General features: G+C 37.2%; 2 protein-coding genes across 4 annotated transcripts; one reads left to right on the top strand and one right to left on the bottom strand.

The window, feature by feature from the left end:
- Window positions 1–1,451: 1,451 nt before the first annotated feature.
- Window positions 1,452–8,833, bottom strand: sh3bgrl2 (SH3 domain binding glutamate-rich protein like 2). Its single transcript, XM_043224549.1, has 4 exons — window positions 8,596–8,833; window positions 3,073–3,258; window positions 1,917–1,988; window positions 1,452–1,625 (listed from the first exon to the last, which is right to left on the bottom strand). Exons 1-4 carry the CDS (start codon window positions 8,638–8,640, stop codon window positions 1,611–1,613), a joined length of 318 nt encoding a protein of 105 aa, XP_043080484.1. The 5' UTR covers window positions 8,641–8,833; the 3' UTR covers window positions 1,452–1,610.
- Window positions 8,834–9,344: 511 nt separating this feature from the next.
- On the top strand, window positions 9,345–19,641 carry lca5 (lebercilin LCA5). 3 transcript variants are annotated; one of them, XM_043224478.1, is made up of 9 exons: window positions 9,345–9,723; window positions 10,486–10,660; window positions 11,700–12,050; window positions 13,986–14,527; window positions 15,108–15,245; window positions 15,366–15,462; window positions 15,859–15,992; window positions 17,895–18,135; window positions 18,731–19,641. In XM_043224478.1, the coding sequence occupies exons 3-9, from the start codon at window positions 11,708–11,710 to the stop codon at window positions 19,522–19,524; spliced, it is 2,289 nt and encodes a 762-aa protein (XP_043080413.1). In that variant the 5' UTR covers window positions 9,345–9,723; window positions 10,486–10,660; window positions 11,700–11,707; the 3' UTR covers window positions 19,525–19,641. The 3 variants fall into 3 exon arrangements, with proteins under 3 accessions (XP_043080413.1, XP_043080410.1, XP_043080411.1); XM_043224475.1 differs by having other exon boundaries at window positions 17,892–18,135; XM_043224476.1 differs by lacking the exon at window positions 10,486–10,660 and having other exon boundaries at window positions 17,892–18,135.
- The last annotated feature ends 1,727 nt before the right edge of the window (window positions 19,642–21,368 follow it).

Below are 21,368 nucleotides of genomic sequence, written 5' to 3'. Positions count from 1 at the left end.
TTTGTTATTTGAACACTATCTATCAGTTTTATTAGTATTCAACTCATGTAGCAAACATCTGTATCTATTTATAGAGGAACAACATTTTCTCACGCTCTCTACATCAGCCTCTTATGCCTGCTCATGCGAAACTGCCACATGCAAAGGCATGCTGGGATATCTGGAGTGTTTCCCTGGACTTTAAAAGTTAAAGTTTAAATGCACACATACTATATTTGGACAATTCATCCAGCACAGCACACTTAACAAAAAAAAAGAAAAGAAATGCATATATATTGAAATGAATTTCCCATTTGGTTTTATACGCAATTTTTGAGTAAATTGAGACTCTTGAGAAACACAAGAAATCACGATTAAAACTGTTTTTGAATATACTTTATTAAAAATTAGATTAAGTTATTCTTTTAGATTATGAAAGTAAACAACAGTAACTTCATACATACATACATCAGTACAGGAAGGAAGGATTCCATTTTACAGAATGTGTATGTTTATGTCTGTGACATAAGTAAAACATAATTGTGTCCTGAGAATGGTGTGTGTGCGAGTAAACATACATGCTTATTCATGTGGAATCATTTAATGAATGGGTGGGAGGAATGAAGCAAGCATATCAAATGGAAATGCAGAGAACGTAGGTTAAGGAGTGTGTCTGTTTTGTTTGGGAGGTTTGATTGTGGCAGTAGATTGTCGAAGAAAATCTTGAGTGGACTGTGCGTAAAAACTTTGTTAGTAAACCAACTATTTTCCCCAGCTTTGTATGATAGTAGTCACTACATAAACTACATAAATGGGTGATCTAAAAGTTGAGGCATCAGAGTGTGCTACATGCTACATGCTAACATACCCCTGAGAAGAAAAACACACTTTAACACACGATTCGAGAAGAAAAGACTGAACAAAATATAAGTTCTTTAGAATGTTTTCCAGCAGAAGGAACAAAAGGCTTTAGGAATGAGATGTGAAATTCCAAGAATAAAGCATAAGGTGTTTCAGGACCAGTTTTACACTCACTAAAAAAAGCTTCGAAGAGCCATTATGTGTCGTGGAAACACTGAGCTCAGATCAGCGCTGAGATCTTAATTCAGGTCAGGATTCTATTTCCTGTTTTGAGGTTGTTTTGGCTTTTGGTCTGAACTTCTTCAGAACTTTTTTTTTTTTACAAGTAGATCAAAGCCTGCGGAAAGGACAACATTATACCAAATTCTTCAGCTTTTTCCCTACATTTCCTTTTGGCCGTCTGTTTGAGCTCCTTAACAAAGAACGACTTACAAGAGACGTGCGCATGCAGCCTTGCATACTTATTATTCTCTTCACCGTCTATCTGTAGCATGTTATAAAAAGCAGAATGGGCTTTTCATGCAACACATGTACAACGAAACATAACAGCAACACATATAAATAATTAATTAGGCCATAGAAAACATCTGTAATCCCTGTGTATGCGTGTGTTTTGAGTAAGGAGTAGTTTGTTAGCTGGAGGGCAGCGTGTGTTTGGCAAAAGCATTGCTGGCAGTGAGGGCTTCAGACCAGGGGACGAAAGTTACATCAAAGGAAAAAGAGGCAAAAACCACAGTGTTTCAGTCTACGGGAAATGTCAATGACACAGTCTAGGATTCAGAGTCCTGCAGAGAACAGAAGTCAGTTAATCCTATTGTGTAATCCATAATAATATCACAATCAATTTTGATTAGTAATATACATTGATAAGGAATTCATTTGGGCAGCCGTAAAGGCTATATTTAGATTTTTTGAACTCTCAGATACAGAAGTATCAACTTTCATATGCTTTCTAAATCTCAATTTAAAAAAAAACTGACCCTTACGACCGGTTTTGTGGTCCAGGGTCACATAATTGTTAAAAAAAAAAGCGTTTTCCTTTTCGTTTTTAATTAAAAGACAGAGTGTGTTGGTACCTTTACAGGGGGCAGACGGAGGAATGAGAACACTGTATTCGTCTCTTTAGACTGGAAGAAATCTTCATAATCCTGCAACATGATAGAACAATAATTGTGCTGCTTGCCTTTAAAACGGAATATAATATTGACATTTTAATTGCCATAAATATCAATCCAAACTAAACAAGAGATCACGCTGAATCAAATTATATAGATTATGCCATTTAACAAAATCAAATTGGTTATTGATATCACTTTATTCCGTTCTTCATAATAAACAAAAGCACCTTGGTCATTCATTATTTTAAAAATACACAATAGCTCAAATATCCATTAGCCCTCCATTAGTGTCTAACAGTTAATCGCCGTTACTTGTGTTACGCGTTCTGATTGGCTAAGAGAGCTGTTGGAGGAGGTAATCAGGATTATTGTGAGATTACATCAGTTGAGCACTCTGCAAAATCCAGACACTTCCAAGAGTCAGTCACAAAATATACAAACCTTACCATAACTCAAGTGTGAAGTCATGAATCATTTCTAAATAAAGATTCAAACTCGTAAATGTCTTATTCATTCTTTAGCCATTTATGGCAAGAAAGCCAGTGGCACATTCAACTCTAATTGATAAATGGAGAGTGTGAAGGTGTGTGCTATGCCTGAAAAATCGATTTTTTGAAACTTTAAGATTTGGTTTTGAAAGAACAGAGGCATGAAAATGCCTCACCATTTTCACAACCTTATATAGGGAATCTCAAGTGACTGACTAGAAGAAAGCACAATAAATACCATACAAGAATGTAGAGAACTGTGCCACAGAGCTTACACCATAGGTCTTTGTTTACATGTATTGATTTTTAATAAACATCCTCTCAAACCAACCCAATGTGGATGCGTTGGCCAGACAGAGAGCTTTTAGCTTATCATTGATTTTAAGTGTCTGAGAGAATCCCTTAGACATCTTACAAAACCAATTAATACGCATGATTTGAGGTCTGTGGTATACTGATGAAGATATAACCAATGCGTGATTATCTAACAATAAATTGGTTTCTGATAGGAGATTATTGAATAGGTAAAGTAAACGTGTTTTAATAGGAGAGGGTGCATCACATGTCCAGTGTTTGACATGTCAAGCATATGAATTAATTTCGAATGAAAAGAATTGATGACTCACGCCGCAGTAGCTGTCTCCGTTGAAGATCTGAGGCGGGAGAGGATTGCCCTTTTCAGGTCGTTTCTCCTCAGGAATGTTCTGGTACATCCAGAGCCTCTGATCCTCCAGCATGGTAATGTCCACCTCCTCAAAGCTGATACGGTTGGCCTCCAGAAAGCCCACAATGGCCTGCTGACGTTTCTTCACCTGAAGAATCACACAATTAAGGTCTTCGGTCAACGGTAGATATTAAATGATCTGTGCTATCAATGTAATTAAAGTCAAACTCAAATATTTTTTGTTTATGAGTAATTATTTAACTGCAAAATTCTTACTACTGAACTTGTCACATTATTTATCACATGCATCTCTGTTGTGTCATGCTTTAATTTAAATTAAATAGCATTTTTTTTTGTTTTTTTACAATGTATAGCTTCTAATGTTAATATTAAATATTTTAGCTAGTATTTAATTGATATTTATAAAATATATTTATAAGATATTTATTAAATTTGAATGTATTATTATTCAGTTGTATGTGTCTATATGTCCATTCTGAAAACACACAGATGGAAAGCACTCAGTGAAATTCCCATTAGTCATATATAAGAGGAGAGTATTGATCAGCAAAAAGGGTTGTATTTCAAACCAAATGTAAAACATACAGTTGGGATTTGAGACACGCCTAAAAAAAAATCCCCTAAAACTTTATGGAATACGGCTGTGCATTCAAAGCACATCAAATTTAACATAGAAAACAATGAAATACTTTGTGTGTGTATTTCATTGTGCTTTTGAGTGTCTGTTTTTGTGGTCAGAAGGTTATTTAACATCTGTTCTATGTCTGGCGTCCTGTGTTTCGGAATCCTTGACCATATTAACGTTAAATAAACATTTTGTCCTTATCTCACACACATGCCGGTCACCCTCTCAGCACTTAGCTCTTCGTTGTACTGTTTAAAAACTCAATAGTTCCATTCCAATGGAAAAAAAAATGCAGAGCACATTTTACAAAGGATAAATATGCGTGTCTTTCTTTACGTTCCCAGCAGTTGTAGTAACTGAATGGACTAAGAAGTGGCACACAGAGATGAAAAGATTTCCAAAATAATAACATTCCTTTAATATTGAACACCTTCCTTTAAAAGAACAACACCGTAGAGTTAACTGATGCTTAGGTTTTAACATATAAATAACTTTAAAACTGAATTTTCACATTTTTGCTACAAAAGCAGGTCTGAATCATGAATCTGGAGCTAACAAAATAACAGGGTTAATTCTGTCATAATTTTGAACAAAATAGGCTTAAGAAACTTCTCCAGCGGCTGCGGCATAATAATTGCGGGTATGTTTACATCCTTACGGGATGGATGACATTTCTTGTCTCAGCCATTTGTAAGCTCTTTCGGTAGCTGTGATCTACAAAGAGTCAAAGGCATCAGAACTAAGTTTTTTTTGTCTACAGACATCTTCCTATTATTTTGTCCGACTCTTTTCGCTAGGAAAATGGCTAGGAAACTCATACATCGCTCTCTTGTTGTCCTTTGACTGAACCAAAAACGACTCAATATGGTATCTTATCAGAATTTTATTTACTTAACTGTTTATTCTGAGTTGTATTAAAGTAAAAAGCTCCAGTACCTCACCAAGTGCAACCATTTGAGGTCGCTGACCTCAGAATGTAACGTGCACATAAAATAATAGAGCCCCCCGTAGTCCAGAAACGGTTGTCGATTTTTTAAAATATCACCTTTCATGGGTTTCTTTTACATATTTCAGTAAGATACATAATTTATGTTATATTAAGCTAGAAATGTCTTAACACCCGGGGATCCCTTTAAGTAAAAGGAAAATAAAAATGCATGTTTAACCTCAAATATGACATACCTTTAGCGGATGATATATTCATTTTGCTTCATCTGGCTAATACTTCTTCAGTCTGCGCACCTAACTACAATATATGAGGCCTAGTTTCAACAGCTGTTTGAGAGGGTGTGACTGAGAAAAACACACACACACACACACACACACACACACACACACACACACACCTACACACCCTAGTTTGGCAGTGCTAAAGTGTGCTGTCCAGAGAGAAGGTTATTGGACATAACCACATTGTGGAGGAGGACAGATGGAGTACAAAAAGTCCCTAGCCTCACCTCACATCGCCTTGCCTATCTTTGTCTCTCTCCCTCTCTCTGCTGACTTTGCAGAGAGTGTTGCTGGGCGGCCACTGCATGTAGAGCTGCTTAGATAAATTCTGTCTCTAAACACACACACCTGTGCACATAGAAAGCACAAGTGAATAAACTTTGATACTCAGTAATGCGCAGATGAGTGAATCGCATCTCTCTCACAGACACATATGCGCATGAGATTCTTTGTAAAGGTACAGCGGCTCTCCATTAAACATTAAGCCCTGTCTGTGCTTTTTAAAAGCTCTATAAAACTCCTGGCCTGATAAACAGAGAGCAGGACAATAGCAGCTCCAGCCTCATGTCGAACCAGCGCAGCCACACAATGCAGCTATTGTTTCATGCTCAAAACACTGAAGACATAGCCATTCTCTGTCTATATGATTCATTTTAAGAACTCAACTTCTCTGTGTCTGCAACAATCTGTTAAAACAATAAATGATCATGAACTGTTTTCTGTAAATATTGTCTATAATTAAGTTAGACTATCATTAGACTAGCATGTGGTGACAAGTGACTGTCTTGTTTTAGTGGCTCGTTTTTTAATTCAAACATTTGTTCAAGAACTTGTTGTTTTGAAGTCTTTGTGTGAGAGTTGTTGAATCATTAACCCAAATACGCAGATTCATTCATTTATTAAGGGATAAAATATCACTTCTGTGTGAGTACAGCAATTCTGTTGATGTTTTGTTTACTTGAACAATATTTTGTTAATAATCAAAATTATAAGCAAAAGCAATATTGTAATCATACTGTTATAATAATTTCTAATATACAGTACCTCCTGCCTCCTGACTAATAAGGAATATATACAGTACTTTCATCTCACAGATGTTTCAAACACACACACTCACACTCAAACGATCATTCAAAAGTATAGCCTATTAATTTATTCAGAGAGCAAAATTGTCCAATCAGTGTTATTTTAGTATTAGTATATAATGTTTTGAAGAACCTTTATTCTTTTATGTTTTATGTTAGTTTTATGTTTATTACTTATATAGTGTCATGTTTATTCATTTATTTTAAAATATTTCTATTAAGATTTAGTTTTATTTCAGTTTTAGTAATTTAGCACTTAAACCATCGATCTACAATAAAGAATCTATCAGAGACCTAAATCAGTGGCTTCAGTTTAAACTTATTTTTTTAATTTTAGTTGCCAAGGCAACATAACAAATGGTTACTTTTTTCAGTTTAAATATTCATTTAATATTTATATTTTATTGCAGTTCAGCTTTAACAAAAAAATAAATGTAATAGTTTTAGTAAATCAATAAAAACACTAATATCTAATTACAGGAGAGTTTACAGAGTTATAACAGTGTTTGGTTAGTCTTGTGATCATAAGGTGACCTGCTACATTTAAATTACATTTATTAAACTACCGTTACGACTTGGTTTTGAATGTACTTTTTTTTTTAAAGATAGATTTTTGCATGTGTAAAACTTTGATTAAAAAATGAAGTGCGCTTTTAGCAAACGACAAATCCAATGAGTGCGTGTCATCCTTTTTTGAATCAATGAGCTGAATGCACTCTTACCACTCAGACTTTCTTAACACACTTACTGAGCCTATATCACTGTCGGACCTGTCTCTCCATTAAGCTCAGCTGACTGAAAATCACTCATGATCTCGCTCTCTTAGTCTCAGTCATTCACGTGCAAGTGTTAAGTGCAATGTTTGGAGGTGGATGAGTGTAATGAGTGGAAAAGGTTAGTCAGGGTATGACCTTTATAATCCCCCTCTGAACAAAGCTTACGAGAGCTAATGTGAATCAGCGTGTGTTTGTGTAGCAGTAAGTAAAAATATTAGCCCTCACTCATTTGATCCTAAAATCGGCCGCCTTTTAGTACAGAGTGGTTTCATCAGCTATCACTTGCTTCACATCCTCTTGACACAAAATAAGTTATATAACAAACACATATGTAAACTAAGTGAACACACACACACACAAAGTAAGTCAACCCTCCCATCACATGCCAGTTATAAACAGAAAATTTCATTTCTCCTTTCTAATGATCATCTTATAAGAATGTCAGCATGAAAGAGATGTTTGCCTAATATATGAGAGCAGTGTGTGCTGAGACCACAGAGACTTCAAAAATAGTTCTTTTGGGGTAAACAATCTGGGTTTTGTAGAAATAAGGAGATAGCGGAAATCGGCGCATAACTCATTTAGGCTATTACCTCATTCTGGTACTATTAGGTTACAGTGCTGAACTGTACTTGCCTCTCTAACATCCAAAAACACATGATTCATTTCCATATCAAAGCTGTGAAATGTGAATCACTTAACAAACATCATCTGATAACCATCAAACGCCAAATGAATGACATTGCTTGAAAATATGAACAGTCACCCCTCCTTCATACCAGACTCTGTTCAGAGACTGTGATCTCCTCATTTAAAGAACTAAAAATCAATGTCACTGGACCATCCTGCTAAAAGGCTGAAATATAATCCCAGCTCTGAATGAATCAGGACATTTCTTGCGCTTTCCCTACAGACTGTATAACAGAGCGATTAAAACCGAGCTGATCTGCACGCTAGTTATTGTAGCACTGGAGTTGGCAGTGGGGTTGGCTTTTACTGTAAACATGCACTTTGTCCAACCTCTAAGCTTTATGGCTGTTTGCAGTGCACCGAGGTGGACAACAGCTTCGGATTATCTCAAACACAGCATAAACCATAACCACTGTAAAGCATTTGATAGAAATGATTTCTGAATATAATAGAACTGAGTTTGGCAGTGGTTGTGTAACTAACATATTTTAGAGGAACAATAAGTCATATCTATGCAGAATGTGTGGCTTGATATGTGTGCTTGGGAGCCAAATGTAATGCAAAATACCAAAACAGATAAACCCTTAAACCATGGTAATACTATGTGTTTTTGGATAATTATTCTTGAGTAGCCTGCAAATACCATCAGCAAAGATAACTGATTCATGAAGTATATTAAACGTATCATAGTATTACTAATTTGATTCACTATACCATGGTACTATCTCCTAAAAGAAAGGGTGGGTTTTCCAGGATAGGTTTAGTTCATGAAGTAGCACGGGCTTACTTAAAAATAAACGACACTCTTATTGACATATTCATATATTGACATAATCATACTCGCGTGTACATAAAAACCTTACTTAGTGCCATTAATGTACTATGAAGCGAAGTTATTCATATATTATTTTGATCTATTCAACATATTTAATATATAGAATAGATTCTAAAATTACAAATCACAGAATCAAAATTAGCTGTCGTTTGATGTGATTCCCGGTTGTCTACAGTTTTACAACACGCAACTCTGGAATACGCGGTGTAAACATGTTACTCACCGCGACAGACCCGGAGGAGGAGGCGATATATACTCTGATGACCATCGTAATCCTCTCGCGGAAGAATGAAGGCTGGGAAATGTTGCGCTCTCCCTTTCTATAGACTACTTTGGACCTGCGGTGACGTCAACGTCACCCTTTGAAATTAAAGTGAGTGCGCGCGCCCGGTGTTCTATAATAAAGCCGCTCGCGCTCCATCAGTGCACCTCACTCGGGAGCGCGAGACTCGCAGCGCTTATCCTCTGGCTCGAGCTCAGGACGCGAATCATGGGAAATGTAGTTTCCATCTCCTTCATAAAATCGAAGGCTACCCTTGCGTTATTGTGTATTATTTATTCGATTATTATGTCAAATACATTAAAAATTTGCTACGCAAATAGATCACTGCAATAGTAAGGATGTTACTGCGAAGTGTTGTCATAATGAAATGATATGACAAACTAATGAATATAGCCTAAAGAGGTATAGGGAAAACCTTGTGTTTGTGCACATATAAAAATGTCTTACTTCAGTCGGTTTTGCAGTGGTGTAAACAAAATGTGTATAAAAGTGGTGTATAAAAATGTCCTTAGAATCCTCATTATCATAATTATAATTTGAATAATCTATCATGTGGGTGTTACCATCACTAATTGCTTTTTTAATATCTTTCTGAAAGGTTTTTGCTCCCTTTAGAGCATTACTGACGCCTGTCTGTCAATGTAACATCAGCAGTGCTCAACAAGTGGTGACGGACAGGGGCGCGCACGTTGCCATGGCGAAGCGTCACTATGACACCGGTAGCAGAAGGCGAGGCGTGGATTCAGAGATTTCACCAACTCCTTCAGTAAAACACATATTCCTCTTCAAAAGCTACAATATCCGCCGTAATCGACCTCATATGCCGTTTTATTAAAGGACAGACGACCAAATAACCGCCTTCGCCCTCTCTTTACCGGATCGGATAAGGTTTTGCTAATCGTTTGGCGTCGTCTCTACAGTAGAGTGTGTGTGTGTTGTCCTAGTTGCACGATATAATCCCAGCTAGCTCGTCATGTAGCTGGCTAGCGAGTTTGTGAGCCGTTACTCGAGCCACATCATGAAGAACCCGACTGTGTAAATATGGATACTTAGAAGGGCACGAAACTGGTAAGTAACGTTACTTTTAAACTGATTTCACGCGCGTTGTTGCAGTGTAAGTTCCGCGTTTGCCATTGTTGTCACTCGAAAACACAAAGTACGAACAATCGGGTAGTAAACTAGAAACGCTAGAAGCTTCTTAGGATACACATACACGTATTAAGATGCAGCCTTACGTTGTTTTGTTTTAAACGACGACACGTTGACCTCTTTTTTTATCGTTTGAAGACACCTGTTGGACTTATTGTTACATTGTTTTGTGACCTACATTCCTGCCTTTGAAAATCTCTTTTGTTATAATATTTGGCAACAGCAACTATACTATCTCTATTGTTGTAAGTTCATCATAATATTAAGGTATATATTCATGAATATTGCTTATATTTTTATTATTATTATTATTGTCATCACTTTAGGCTTTATTTACTCAGTGTTGACTCAATTTCACAGGAATATCATCCAAACTAATTGACATTTGTTGCTGTTATGGTTACTAAGGCCATTCAAACTGGCCTGTCAAGTGCAGATGGTTTCAGCTTGTCATACACTATATTTATCCAAAACGCTGTGAAATGGGATGCTCATTAGCAATATAATAAGTTTTATTATTAGGCTCAATTAGACCGTACTCTCTTAACTTTTTACATTAGCATAAAGTTCCTTACATAAAGGCAAGGTCACTTGCAGAAATAAATGGATTTCAATTACTGATAAATGCAGAACCTTGTTTTATTTTATTTTATTTTTGCACTTTTGCATTTATTATGATAGGACGGATCCGAACTGACAGGAAGAGAAGAGGGAAAGAGATCGGGAGGTTGGACTAGGAAAGGTTCTTCTGTTGCGATTCAAAATCGGGACGCCCATAGTGCAATAGCACTGTATGTCGACATGCTGCCTGCAAGCCTTTCGGCAACGACATGAACGCAGATCTAATTGATTAAAAGTTAGTAGTAGTAGTACTATTTTTATTTTTTTTTTCAAATAGGGCTGCTAAGTATGTTGTGAAGTCCTCATAAAACTCAAGATTTCCTTAATTCAGGTTTTTGAATATTAACTTTAAGTTGATAATACCTTTATAGAATTTGTTTCTTTTTGCAAAAATTCAGATTTATGGCACTTCTTAATGGGTGTCATATAAATTTTTTTTTACCAAAACAGAGATAGGTGAAAGGTGAGGCAGTAATTGCATGTGTTTAGCATGCTATTTAAGAAGTGAATGATATTATTGGCCACATACAAAAGGGCAGACTCCATCTCCATGGAGACGGTGACCAGAAAGGATATCAGGATTCTGCAGGTTCAGGAACAGAAAGAGGAAGACTTGCCAGTAGCTTTACAAACGGGTCATAAATAATGCTTTTTCATGAGGATACAAACAATCTCCTGTAGCTCATTTCTGTCTTTTATTCAGCTCTATTATTATTATTTTTGTGTCTTCATGACACTTAATGATTCCTGATTTTAACTTCTGATCTATATCAACTATTACACTTCACAAACACAATATATGCCCTGATTTGATAAGACAGTGTTTGGTTAGAACATAATACAATTTGAACAGGCATTCTAAATGGCTTAGTGTTCGATATTTGCTCATTTGTGAGTGACTAAATAATAGTAATGTACGTTATTTTATGGCTGAATACATTATATGTTTTAGTGTCTGGACAATGTATCCTCAGCCACATTGTTAGATGAGATTAAATAGCATGTCACTGTTGTTAATAAGCGACAAACATGACAGTGAGTGGCTTGATGCAGTCTTGATGAAGCCTCTCAGACAGCTGGAGTGGTTAGTGTCTGGTTTTATGTCACGATTCGCTGAAGGCTCACACACAATCTAATTTGAAAACATACCGTGCCATAGCAGTCGTGCCTTTTCTGATTTGTGTGTTTGGATGTGTGCGTGCGTGCTGCTTATTAATTGTGAGTGAAGCATATATTCAGTCCAGCCTCAGTTTGATCTGTGAACTGTATTGCAGGGAGAGACATGGACTTGCATGAGGATAATCAGGTGTCAGAGCACAGCCGATTGTCTCACCACAGTGATGAGAAGATTTCAGAATCTCCTTTTCGATCTGGAAAACAGGAGAAATACAGAAAAGACATTGAGAGCTCGGTTGGGGATCACGCGCGAACCAGAATGCGAGACCCAGATGGAGATCCAGACCGGGATCGCTGTTCGGATGGAGAGCGTAGCAGTCCCTCTTTCTATTCTGACGATTATGAAAACGTCTCACACTCAGATCGGTCTCTCTCGCCGTCAGCCTCTCCGTCTCCACAAAGAAGAGGCAGGTCTAGGAGAGTGTCCAGCAGCCCCTTACATCGAGCAGGTATGCACTCACGTTATATGCAAACACAAAAGTCATACTGAAAATCTATGTAGAAAAATCTAGTGAAAACCCATAAATACTATGTGATGTATAACGATTCTGCACTATATCTAGGTCACTAAACTAATAAGAATACTCCTTAATGTAATCATCACAACTTAATGGACCTCATATAACTTCAGCACATTACCGTATTTATGTAAAGAAAAAAAAATGTTTACTTTTCCTTTTTGCACACCACAGTGGAACAAATTAATCTGCTATTTAGAAGGTCAAATCATTTATGTACTCCTTCTGAAGCATGTGAAATTAGTCAGATTTCTCCTCTTATCCACCAATTACAGGTATGATGTAATTAACATCATGATCAAGGTCCTCTGAAGTCTGTGGTGATTGGACATGGGCTAGTTTTTTTTTCAGTCATGTTTCTTCAGACACTTTGATTGCTATTACTCAACCCAGGATCTGAATAGCCATGTCGCAATCAATATATCGACTTATCGCACAGAGTATATATTTGATCTCAATCATTTTTGGTGATGTAATATATTGCCCGTCATGCTTGCTGTGTGTAGCATTATATGTGCTGTTTAAATCCTTCTACTAAAACGTTTAATCTGCAGATATGACCTTGTTTTGGGATCTGTGCCTTTGTGCATAAAGAGATCTGACAAATAAATAGATACTGTATTTTTCATCAATAGCGTGTACCTTTACTTTTCAGAAAAAAAGGAAAATTTAGTAAAAATAAAAAAAAAGTTCTTTGTACATTTGTCTTTTTCTGCTTTTCAGAAAAAAGGTTATTTACTATTTATTTGAGTTTTTTAAGACATCTAATATTTTGATTCTTTATTTTCCATGATCTAAATATTTTTAAAAAATTAAATGTTTGTTGTCAGTTGAAAGTGTCTAGGCCTTTTTATGCTATTATGATTATACATTCAGTGGCATAAAATGGTCTTAAAATGACAGTAATATTGCTTATTTCAATTATTTATTGGGCACTATATTGCACAACAAAACGTTGTGACAGACCTAGATCTGAGAGATGGGCAACAGTTTAATTAAAAGAGTCCTTGGTCTGTATATATCAAAAAACCTAAGAAAAATGACTAGGTCACATCTCACTCTAAAAACTAAAAGAAATAAGAAATTATGTTTTGCTTAAGCAAAATAAAGCAGATTATTTTTATTTATTTATTTATTTTTTACCTTACAACAATGTACCACAGTTAAGCACATTTGGCGAATGATTGTAATACCATAATGCTTGACAATTACCAGATAAATAAAATAAAATATAATTTTAATATGATTTAAAAATAATGTTTGTAAAATTTGAATGTAGTCTAGATTAATTGTCAGAAAAATAATGTGATGGAACTACAAATCATCATAAAAATATGGTCCAGCTTTTTTGTGCAAAATGTAATTTCACATGTATATGTAGTTTTTTAATTTTGTTATTTGAAGTAAAATATAATCTATTAACCTTTAAATTGACTGAAGAATTGCTTAGGTAATTTGAGAATAACTGTTTTGTTCTGCAGTACCAATAATGACCAGCAGATTGCACAAGATACATTTAGCATCAAGTGTCATGTGAATGGAAAACTTTTGTTCTTGTTGTTGTTGTTGTTTTATTTTTTTGTTTTTTTTACAAATACTTGACAATAAGGACTTTTAAAATGTTACAAAAATTCTGTTACAAATAAATTATGTTTTTAGTTTCTATTGTATTCATTTCTTGAGCACAAAGTAAATATATTGTAATGATTTCTGAAGGATCACGTGACACTGAAGGCTAAACATTTATATTTGCAATTACAAAAATAAATGGCACATACATATGTTTTTGCAAATTATATCTGTTTTTTATTTTTTGCTGCATTAATTAAATGACTTATGTGTACTTCTATTGGTTGTTCTTTTCAGGTGTACGTAAAGGTGTGTCACGCCGTCTCCCGCCTCAATCCCATTATCCTCAGCAGCGTTCAGGAGGTATCCGATCCCAAACTTTGAGCAAAGACGCTCCATCCAAAGAAGTGGACCCAGTCACCAAACGCATGCTGTCTGCCCGCCTGCTAAAGATCAACGAGTTAAAGAATGCACTGTCTGAGCTGCGGCTGCATGCCGATGAGTTGCAGCGCGAGAACCGTTTACTGCGACAGATGCAGCTGAGGCAAGAGAAAGCTCTACATCGCTACAATGACACCGAGAGCGAGATCTCGCAGCTGTTGTCTCGTCACAACAATGAGACTCATGTTTTGCGCGAGAGGTTGAGACGCAGTCAAGAGAACCAGCGCACAGCTGAGCGCAGCCTCAGGGAAACGGACGCCCAGCTCCAGCGTTGTCGCAGCCAGCTGCAGAAACTGCAGCAACTCGCAGATGACCAGAATCTTGGAGAAAGAGAGGAATTGTCACGAAAGCTAACGTACACTCAAGGCAAATTACAAGAAAGTGAACGCAGAGTGAAGGTAAAAAAAAAATCGCAGTGCTCTACAATAAGGATGACCTGCTGTCACTTGTTGAGCTATAGCTATATCAAACATGCATTTTTATGCAAGCTTAATCTTTTGGTTGTGAATACTGCTTTTTAACTTTTCAAACTATCCTCTAGTTGAAGAAAGTGATGTTTGACCATGTATGTCATAATTTGCAGGGTTTTTTGGGGGGGAATTTATGGTTTTTATATAATTATAATGTAATGTGTATATTTTTTTCTTTTTTAAGAAAATTTTAATTTGATGAGACCATTTTTATTTATACATTTGAAATGAATAATAATAAATGATATATTTTATTATAATTAAATTATTATTAATTATGCATTTCACTTTTAACATCTTTAATTTAAATGTTTTTATATTTTTACTTTTACTATTCTTACATTGTTGTATGAATGAGTTTGAGGCATTAATATGCATACAGCTGTTATCAGAGGAAATTAATTAAATTCTTAGAGGAAATTAATTTTTATAATGCCTTCACCATGCGGTCAGTATGCGTTTAGGATTGTATGGCTCTGTGTGTGTAACGTCTGTGATGTGTTGTCAGGAGTTGGAGAAGAATATGGAGCTAAGCAGCGGGAGCTTTCAGAGGCAGCTAGCTAATGAGAGGAAGAGAACTCATGATGCACAACAGGAAGTTAAAGCAATACAGGAGGAAGTGGAGAGGATTGGCACTAAACTAAAGGTGCCAAATTCTTTACATAAGACACCCACAAATCATATGCAGATTTTAGTTAGATTTTGATTCATTTAATCACAAATCCAACATGTCATAGGTTAATACATTTTTTACATTTTGTATCAGGAGAAAGAAAAGGAGCTGGATGCTCGGAACATCTATGCTAACAGGATGCTGAAAGCTTCTTCCAGAAAAGAAGCTGAGAATGGCAGCAAGCGAAAAGGTAGATCTCATGTCCCAAAACACAGCTGTATTTAGCACCTTCCTCCCAGGGCCTTCTTACACACTTATACATTGGGTTCATAATTATTATTAACAAACAGGTAATGACTCCACAACAAACATCTTTCTATGGTGATTATATTCTCGTGAGATTCACTCGTGACTCCAGCTTCAATTACTGTGCTTCTATGAAATTCATACAACAGATTGTTTGAAGAGATATTGTAGGGGCTCTAAAGGACTGAGTATTGCATTAAAACCATATATGCTTTTTTTTTGTTTGTGTGTGTGTGTGTGTGTATATAAATGCAGCCTAATGTGCACATCAGTTCTGCATATTGAGCGCCTCTTAATCTATGCATTTTGCAACATGTTTGTGTTTGTATGTGTACTGAAGTCTTCAATACAACCAGCACTAAGGCAGTACAGACAGAGTACAGAACGTCCTCACTGGACTTTCCATCACCACCTCCAGCTCTTACCAACGAACTCCCACCTGACGACCAGACTGATGATTACCTCTCTCTTAAGGCATGTATAATCTGCTCAGTAGAGATCTTATGAATTACATGGCTTTTAAATTTCATTATCTGAATCTGAATTTATTTATTTATTATACATGAAAGATCTTGGGGAAATTGAGATTGGCTTGTTTGTGATAACATTACTGTAATTAAAACCTTATATAGCTTTTTTTTAGTGTTGCACGCTCCCCTCTCCTGTTGGGGCGCGAGGGGCAGCTCTCAAATAGCATTTTTGGCCAATAATGATGCTTAAAAATGCAGCCTAACTAGGTTTTGGTACAGAGCACATCAGTTCTGCATATTGAGCTAGAAACCTCAGCACACAATAAAAACTCTCTCAAATTGTATGACAATAAAGAGGAGGGGCAGCCGACTCGTCACATTCCCTCCAAGCCGCCAACCCCGTCAGGCGGTCGCGCCCACGCAGGAGTCCAGAGGAGGAAAGTAAATACATTTATTTGTGTTTCTGTTATATTTGCAGTTATTATTTTGTTAATAAATTGTTTTAGCTCATAAGTGCTTAATTTACATCTTTCCTTTCTCATTCTGTTTTATCACCTATCGATCCTTTTAGTCATCTCACTCCTCTCCTGTTCGGGGCGCGAGGGGCGGCGGTGCGGCAATTTTCTTGTTAATTACGGCTCGGCATCTGGAGTAATCCAGGTTGTAATTATTGACTGTACGGGTCGACGGTTCAAAAGCCTACCTTGAATCATGCAGGGGAAGAGACCGGTCTCCCGAGGAGAGGCGCGCCAGGGCATTTAACGGCGGCGGTGACAAGGCTAAATCCCCTTCAGGTGTGGCCTCTGCCACACGCCGCCAGACCTGGTGATACCACTCTCTTCGAACACACACCACTCCCGCCGGGAGCCTGGTGAATCCCAGGACGGGGCATGGTGACAATAAAGAGGAGGGGCAGCCGACTGGTGCCGTATATTCTGGCTTTCTCAACCAGGCAAAGCAGGGATTCCTCTCGGGCAACTCCCTCGCACCGGGACAGAGAAACCGGGAATTAGTCGACATGCTCAACCAGCCACCGGGTAAATGTATCTTTTCCTGGTGGCAGCATTGCATTGTTGCTCCGTCCCGGCAAGTGTACCAGCGAGAGGGGATATTTTAATCAGATGTCCTCTGTGCCCAAGTAGTCGCATTCTCCACCACTGTGACGGGAGGAGCCAGCACTAGACACAGTGGGCGTGGCGTCAGGCCTCGGAGAGCTTTTATTAACCAAAATAGTACAAAATAAAGTGTCCAAGGGGAAAAGTGTCCAAATAAAAGGGGAAACTGGTGCCTCGTTGTGCTTCTGGGATTGTGGAAGGTCAGTAGTGTTCCAGGGGGAATTATAAAGGATCGGAGGTCAGGTTTCAAGAGCTCTCCTTTCGGGGGAGACACCGCTGCATCTCCGTCGCTTCTTTCCTCCGCCGTCTACTTATTGTCCCTGACAAAGATATTTTAGCTCCTTCACGCACCCTTCCTGGACCCACGAGGAACCAGCGCAGGCATGCATTACATTTAACGGCAGCGGACAAGGCTAAATCCCCTTCAGGTGTGCCTCGTCACACGCCGCCAGACCTATATATACCATATATATATCTATAACATATACTCCCGCCGGGAGCCTATATATAAAGGACGGGGTGATGGTGATATATATAGGAGGGGCATATCATCACAATATATATATATATATATATATATATATGAAAATGTCATTGGTTTTTGTGTCTTTTAACTGATTGTGACCTGCCAAACATCACGAGGATAAGTACATTCTGATCATTTTAATTTTTATTGTGCAGACTAAAATAAAAATGTTATTAAGTAGACTTTTATAAAATTATGAACTTTGTGTTTTACTCTATTCCAGTCCTTTGTTTGTCATCCATTTTCATTTATAATATATCAGCAGGATCAGCAAGGCAGAGAACAGAGACCTAAAGAAGCAAAAGAATGGAAGATTCAAGAGTTTTGGAGGGAAAGGGAGAAAGAAAGAGACATGGAATCAGGGGTGGAACAAACAAGAGAGAATGAGAGAGAAGATGAGGCAATGTATGACAGAGAAAGAGAAATGGAGCTGCTGAAAGACAAGGAGAGGCAAAGACTGCATCAACAGCACATTGCAAATGAGAAGAACACAAAGGGAAACCGAGGTAGGAAAGTACTCCGTCCTGCTGTCTCAGTTAAAAATGAATGGACATATACAAGCAATAATTTAATTAACAATTTGAATAAATGAAATACTGTTAAATATGTTTAAGATAGAATACCTAAATATTTGACCGACATTCATCCTATATACATCTGTACATGACTGAAAACTTTAATTTAAACAACAGTTCAAAAGTTACTGATTCTCACCAAGACTGCTTATATGTAATCAAAAGACATAAAAACAGTAATATTATAAAATATTGTTAAAGTTTCAAATAACTATTTTTTTATTTTAGAATATTTTAAAACAAAATGTATTATTGTGATTGTAAAGTAAAATTTTAGCAGCAATTACTCAGATCTTCATTGTCTCATTATTCTTTAAAATCTTTAGCTACATGTACATGTTGCTCAAGAAACATTTCTTAATAGCAGTTGTGCTGCTTCATATCTTTGATGAATAACTTGCGATGCAGTTGAATACATCCTTGCTCAATAAAAATATTATTGGTACTGATCCCAAACTTTTGAACGGTAGTAGACTTGTTGAAATTCATTTTTGCATCTGTAGTATGTTTTGTTTCTGTTAAATAGGCCTGGACAGAAAAGAAGAAGATTGGAGAATTGGCCTGTCTGTATCCCACAGGGAGGAAGAGAGCAGGAAGCAGCGTGAACTGGAAGAGGTACAACTTAAAGCAAGAAATCTAGAGATCCAGGCCATCAATCCAGAGAGTGCAGAAGAGGAACGTCAACGCAAAGAGCAGCTACTAGCTAAGATGCGTGAGATCGACATGCAGACTCAAGGTCAGGATTCGGACTTCTTTTCCGACGACACAGGAAGTGTTCGCTCTCCTCCACGGTTGTCCGAGCAACGGAACCACAACGGTATTTTCAAATACACAGAACCAGAAGAGAAAGCAAACACACTGGCGAGTGGGAGAAGAGCAGGTGCTCTCCGAACACATGGACCAAGTGAGGATCTTGATCTTGCTTTTGGCAGCTACGCCCCTTCTTTTGGTAAATCTGCCCCCCGTGCTGGTTTGGGTGCACGCAATGCAAATCAGCCACCTCGAGAACTAGATGAAGGGCTGGATCTGGGTGGCCTGGTCAAAGACAGGAAGTCCAACCTCATGCAGCAGCTTTTTGGGGCCTCTGCCACACCACCTCCTTCAGATCCGTCCAGCAGGATGGAGATCCTAAGCCCACCTCTAACAAGCCAGTTCCCATCAGGATCAGTGGGTGGACGCAGGAGGGACACAGACACACCAAATGGACTAAACATCAGTTCTCTCTCCAACAATAGGAGCACTCTTCATGTGTCTGAGAGCCGACCCGCAGTCAGGGCCATCACGTCATTCGATGACGACATAGAAGAAGTCACACTCTGAATAGGGCCCTTTTAAAGGAAATACGAATTAATCAGTTTTTTTGAAAACACAAGGAAAAATCTGGAAACATCTAATATTTTGTACTGAGCTCTGATTAAACAAAGCTTAGTTTGCTAATATGCCTGATTTTTCTGACTCTTTTGGCAAAATCGCAGAGGAAGACTTTTTCTGTGATATTTTTTTCATGGTTAGGTTTACAAAGGGTCCAATATAAATACTTTCTGCACACTAAAGGCCATAAAAGCAAAGAAGGGAGTGAAAGGTTCTGTGAATGATCTGACAATGTGCAAATTAAAGAACACGGACACATCCAGATCCATAATGACCAAAGTAATCTAACAAGAGCTGCGCCAATTAGCAACTATGTCATGTCAGGTGCAAAATGGGTTAATTCATACATGTTTGGGGTGGCTAATAGTGGTAAACTGACTACCGCAAACCTTAATATATCACGTTGTATGATTATATTTGAATACTCCCCTCCTATACATTTCTCATCTTAAAGTGAGTGTTCTACAAATGTGTTTCATTTAGTAAATTAAGCTTTGTGCTGGCACAGGCTTGTAGCAAATCTGGCCCTAAATATAGGCAAGTAACCATAGTGTAATTAATTGTTTAAGTCAAAGTGTACGAATGATAATCTCACCCTTGCTGATGTAATCAATAAGAGTGATTCATATGAAGAATGTACAACCCGTCAAGTAGGGTCAACATCCGACACATTCTTTAAACAACTCGTACCTCACTGGAAAATTATGAAGTTATCAGAGACACTTGAAGAGATTTAGGTACTTGTTTTTTGTCGAAAGCTGACACATAGTTTTACCTTTCTGATTATGTTTTTGTTTTGGTGGTTTTGGAGGGGAAAATCGGGTATTTTGTTTAGTGAAAATAATAAAACCGTTTCAAAGTTGGGTTAGTAATATTCAAGGACTATAACATTTTACTTTGTGCTCTTAATTAGTGTGTATAAGCAGATCATTTTGGACTATTCCTCTGTGTGTTGTTTTTGTTGCTGAGAAGCTCATTTGCATACCACATGGAAAGAAGTTCAAGTTAATGTATTATGATTTTCTCACCATTTTACAAGAAGTGATAATTAGAGCTAGAGGGTGGTGTGCATTAGCTGAAAGTCTTGAGTAAGATTCAGTTGATGTGTTTGTCTGAAAGGAAGAGTTCTGTACTTTCAGTACTGATATGAGTGTGACAGAGCCTAGCCCTTTTAGAGAGCCATGCTGCAGATCGACTGACTCAGGCCCGGGCTACGTCTTCTCCCACACAGCACTTTTTAGACTCTCTGCCCTTCTCTCATTTTGAATAAATGTTAATGTCAGCTATGTGACAAAGGAGAGACTCTGGTTGATAAGATTTAAGTCAAGAGTAAAGTTTGTAGGTTCTAGATTAAACAATGAAACGGATACAAATTATATCTATACAAGACCCAAAAATATGGACAGTTACAAATATGTGAATTTTTTTGCATTATATAGCAAAATATCTAGGCAAGTGGCATTTCCTCAAATTTAGCAAACTTTAATTTGAGATTTTGTTGTAGTATTTACATTTTTAAAGTGTCTATTTCTAATGTTTAATGTTTGCTTGAAAATTTAACTTGTGCTGAAAAATGTCTCTTGATTTGATATTTTATTATTTAGAACAGTGATTCTCTGTGTGCTACGCATATTTTTGAGCGCCACTGTATATGTTTTATATGCATGGTATGATCCTGTTTACTTTTAACCATGTAGTAACTATAAAACCCTGAAGTAATTTGACGTCCGCTTGAATTCTCAGTTAATACAGTGTCTTTGTTTGCCTGCTCACACATAATGAGTTTTAATTTT

This window comes from Puntigrus tetrazona, chromosome 23, assembly GCF_018831695.1.
Source record: "Puntigrus tetrazona isolate hp1 chromosome 23, ASM1883169v1, whole genome shotgun sequence".
Lineage (NCBI taxonomy): Eukaryota > Metazoa > Chordata > Actinopteri > Cypriniformes > Cyprinidae > Puntigrus > Puntigrus tetrazona.
Note: the sequence above shows the minus strand (reverse complement) of the source record. Positions and strands in the feature narration are given on the sequence as shown.

Bases quoted from the DNA above. Each gene is read 5' to 3' on its own strand.
- sh3bgrl2 (XM_043224549.1), bottom strand. From the start codon at position 8,640: ATGGTCATCAGAGTATATATCGCCTCCTCCTCCGGGTCTGTCGCG. The intron at 3,259-8,595 runs GTGAGTAACATG...GTGATTCTTCAG, and splicing joins CCTCCTCCGGGTCTGTCGCG to GTGAAGAAACGTCAGCAGGC. The intron at 1,989-3,072 runs GTGAGTCATCAA...ATCATGTTGCAG, and splicing joins ACGGAGACAGCTACTGCGGC to GATTATGAAGATTTCTTCCA.
- lca5 (XM_043224476.1), top strand. From the start codon at position 11,708: ATGGACTTGCATGAGGATAATCAGGTGTCAGAGCACAGCCGATTGTCT. The intron at 15,463-15,858 runs GTAGATCTCATG...TGTGTACTGAAG, and splicing joins GAATGGCAGCAAGCGAAAAG to TCTTCAATACAACCAGCACT. The intron at 18,136-18,730 runs GTAGGAAAGTAC...TCTGTTAAATAG, and splicing joins GAACACAAAGGGAAACCGAG to GCCTGGACAGAAAAGAAGAA.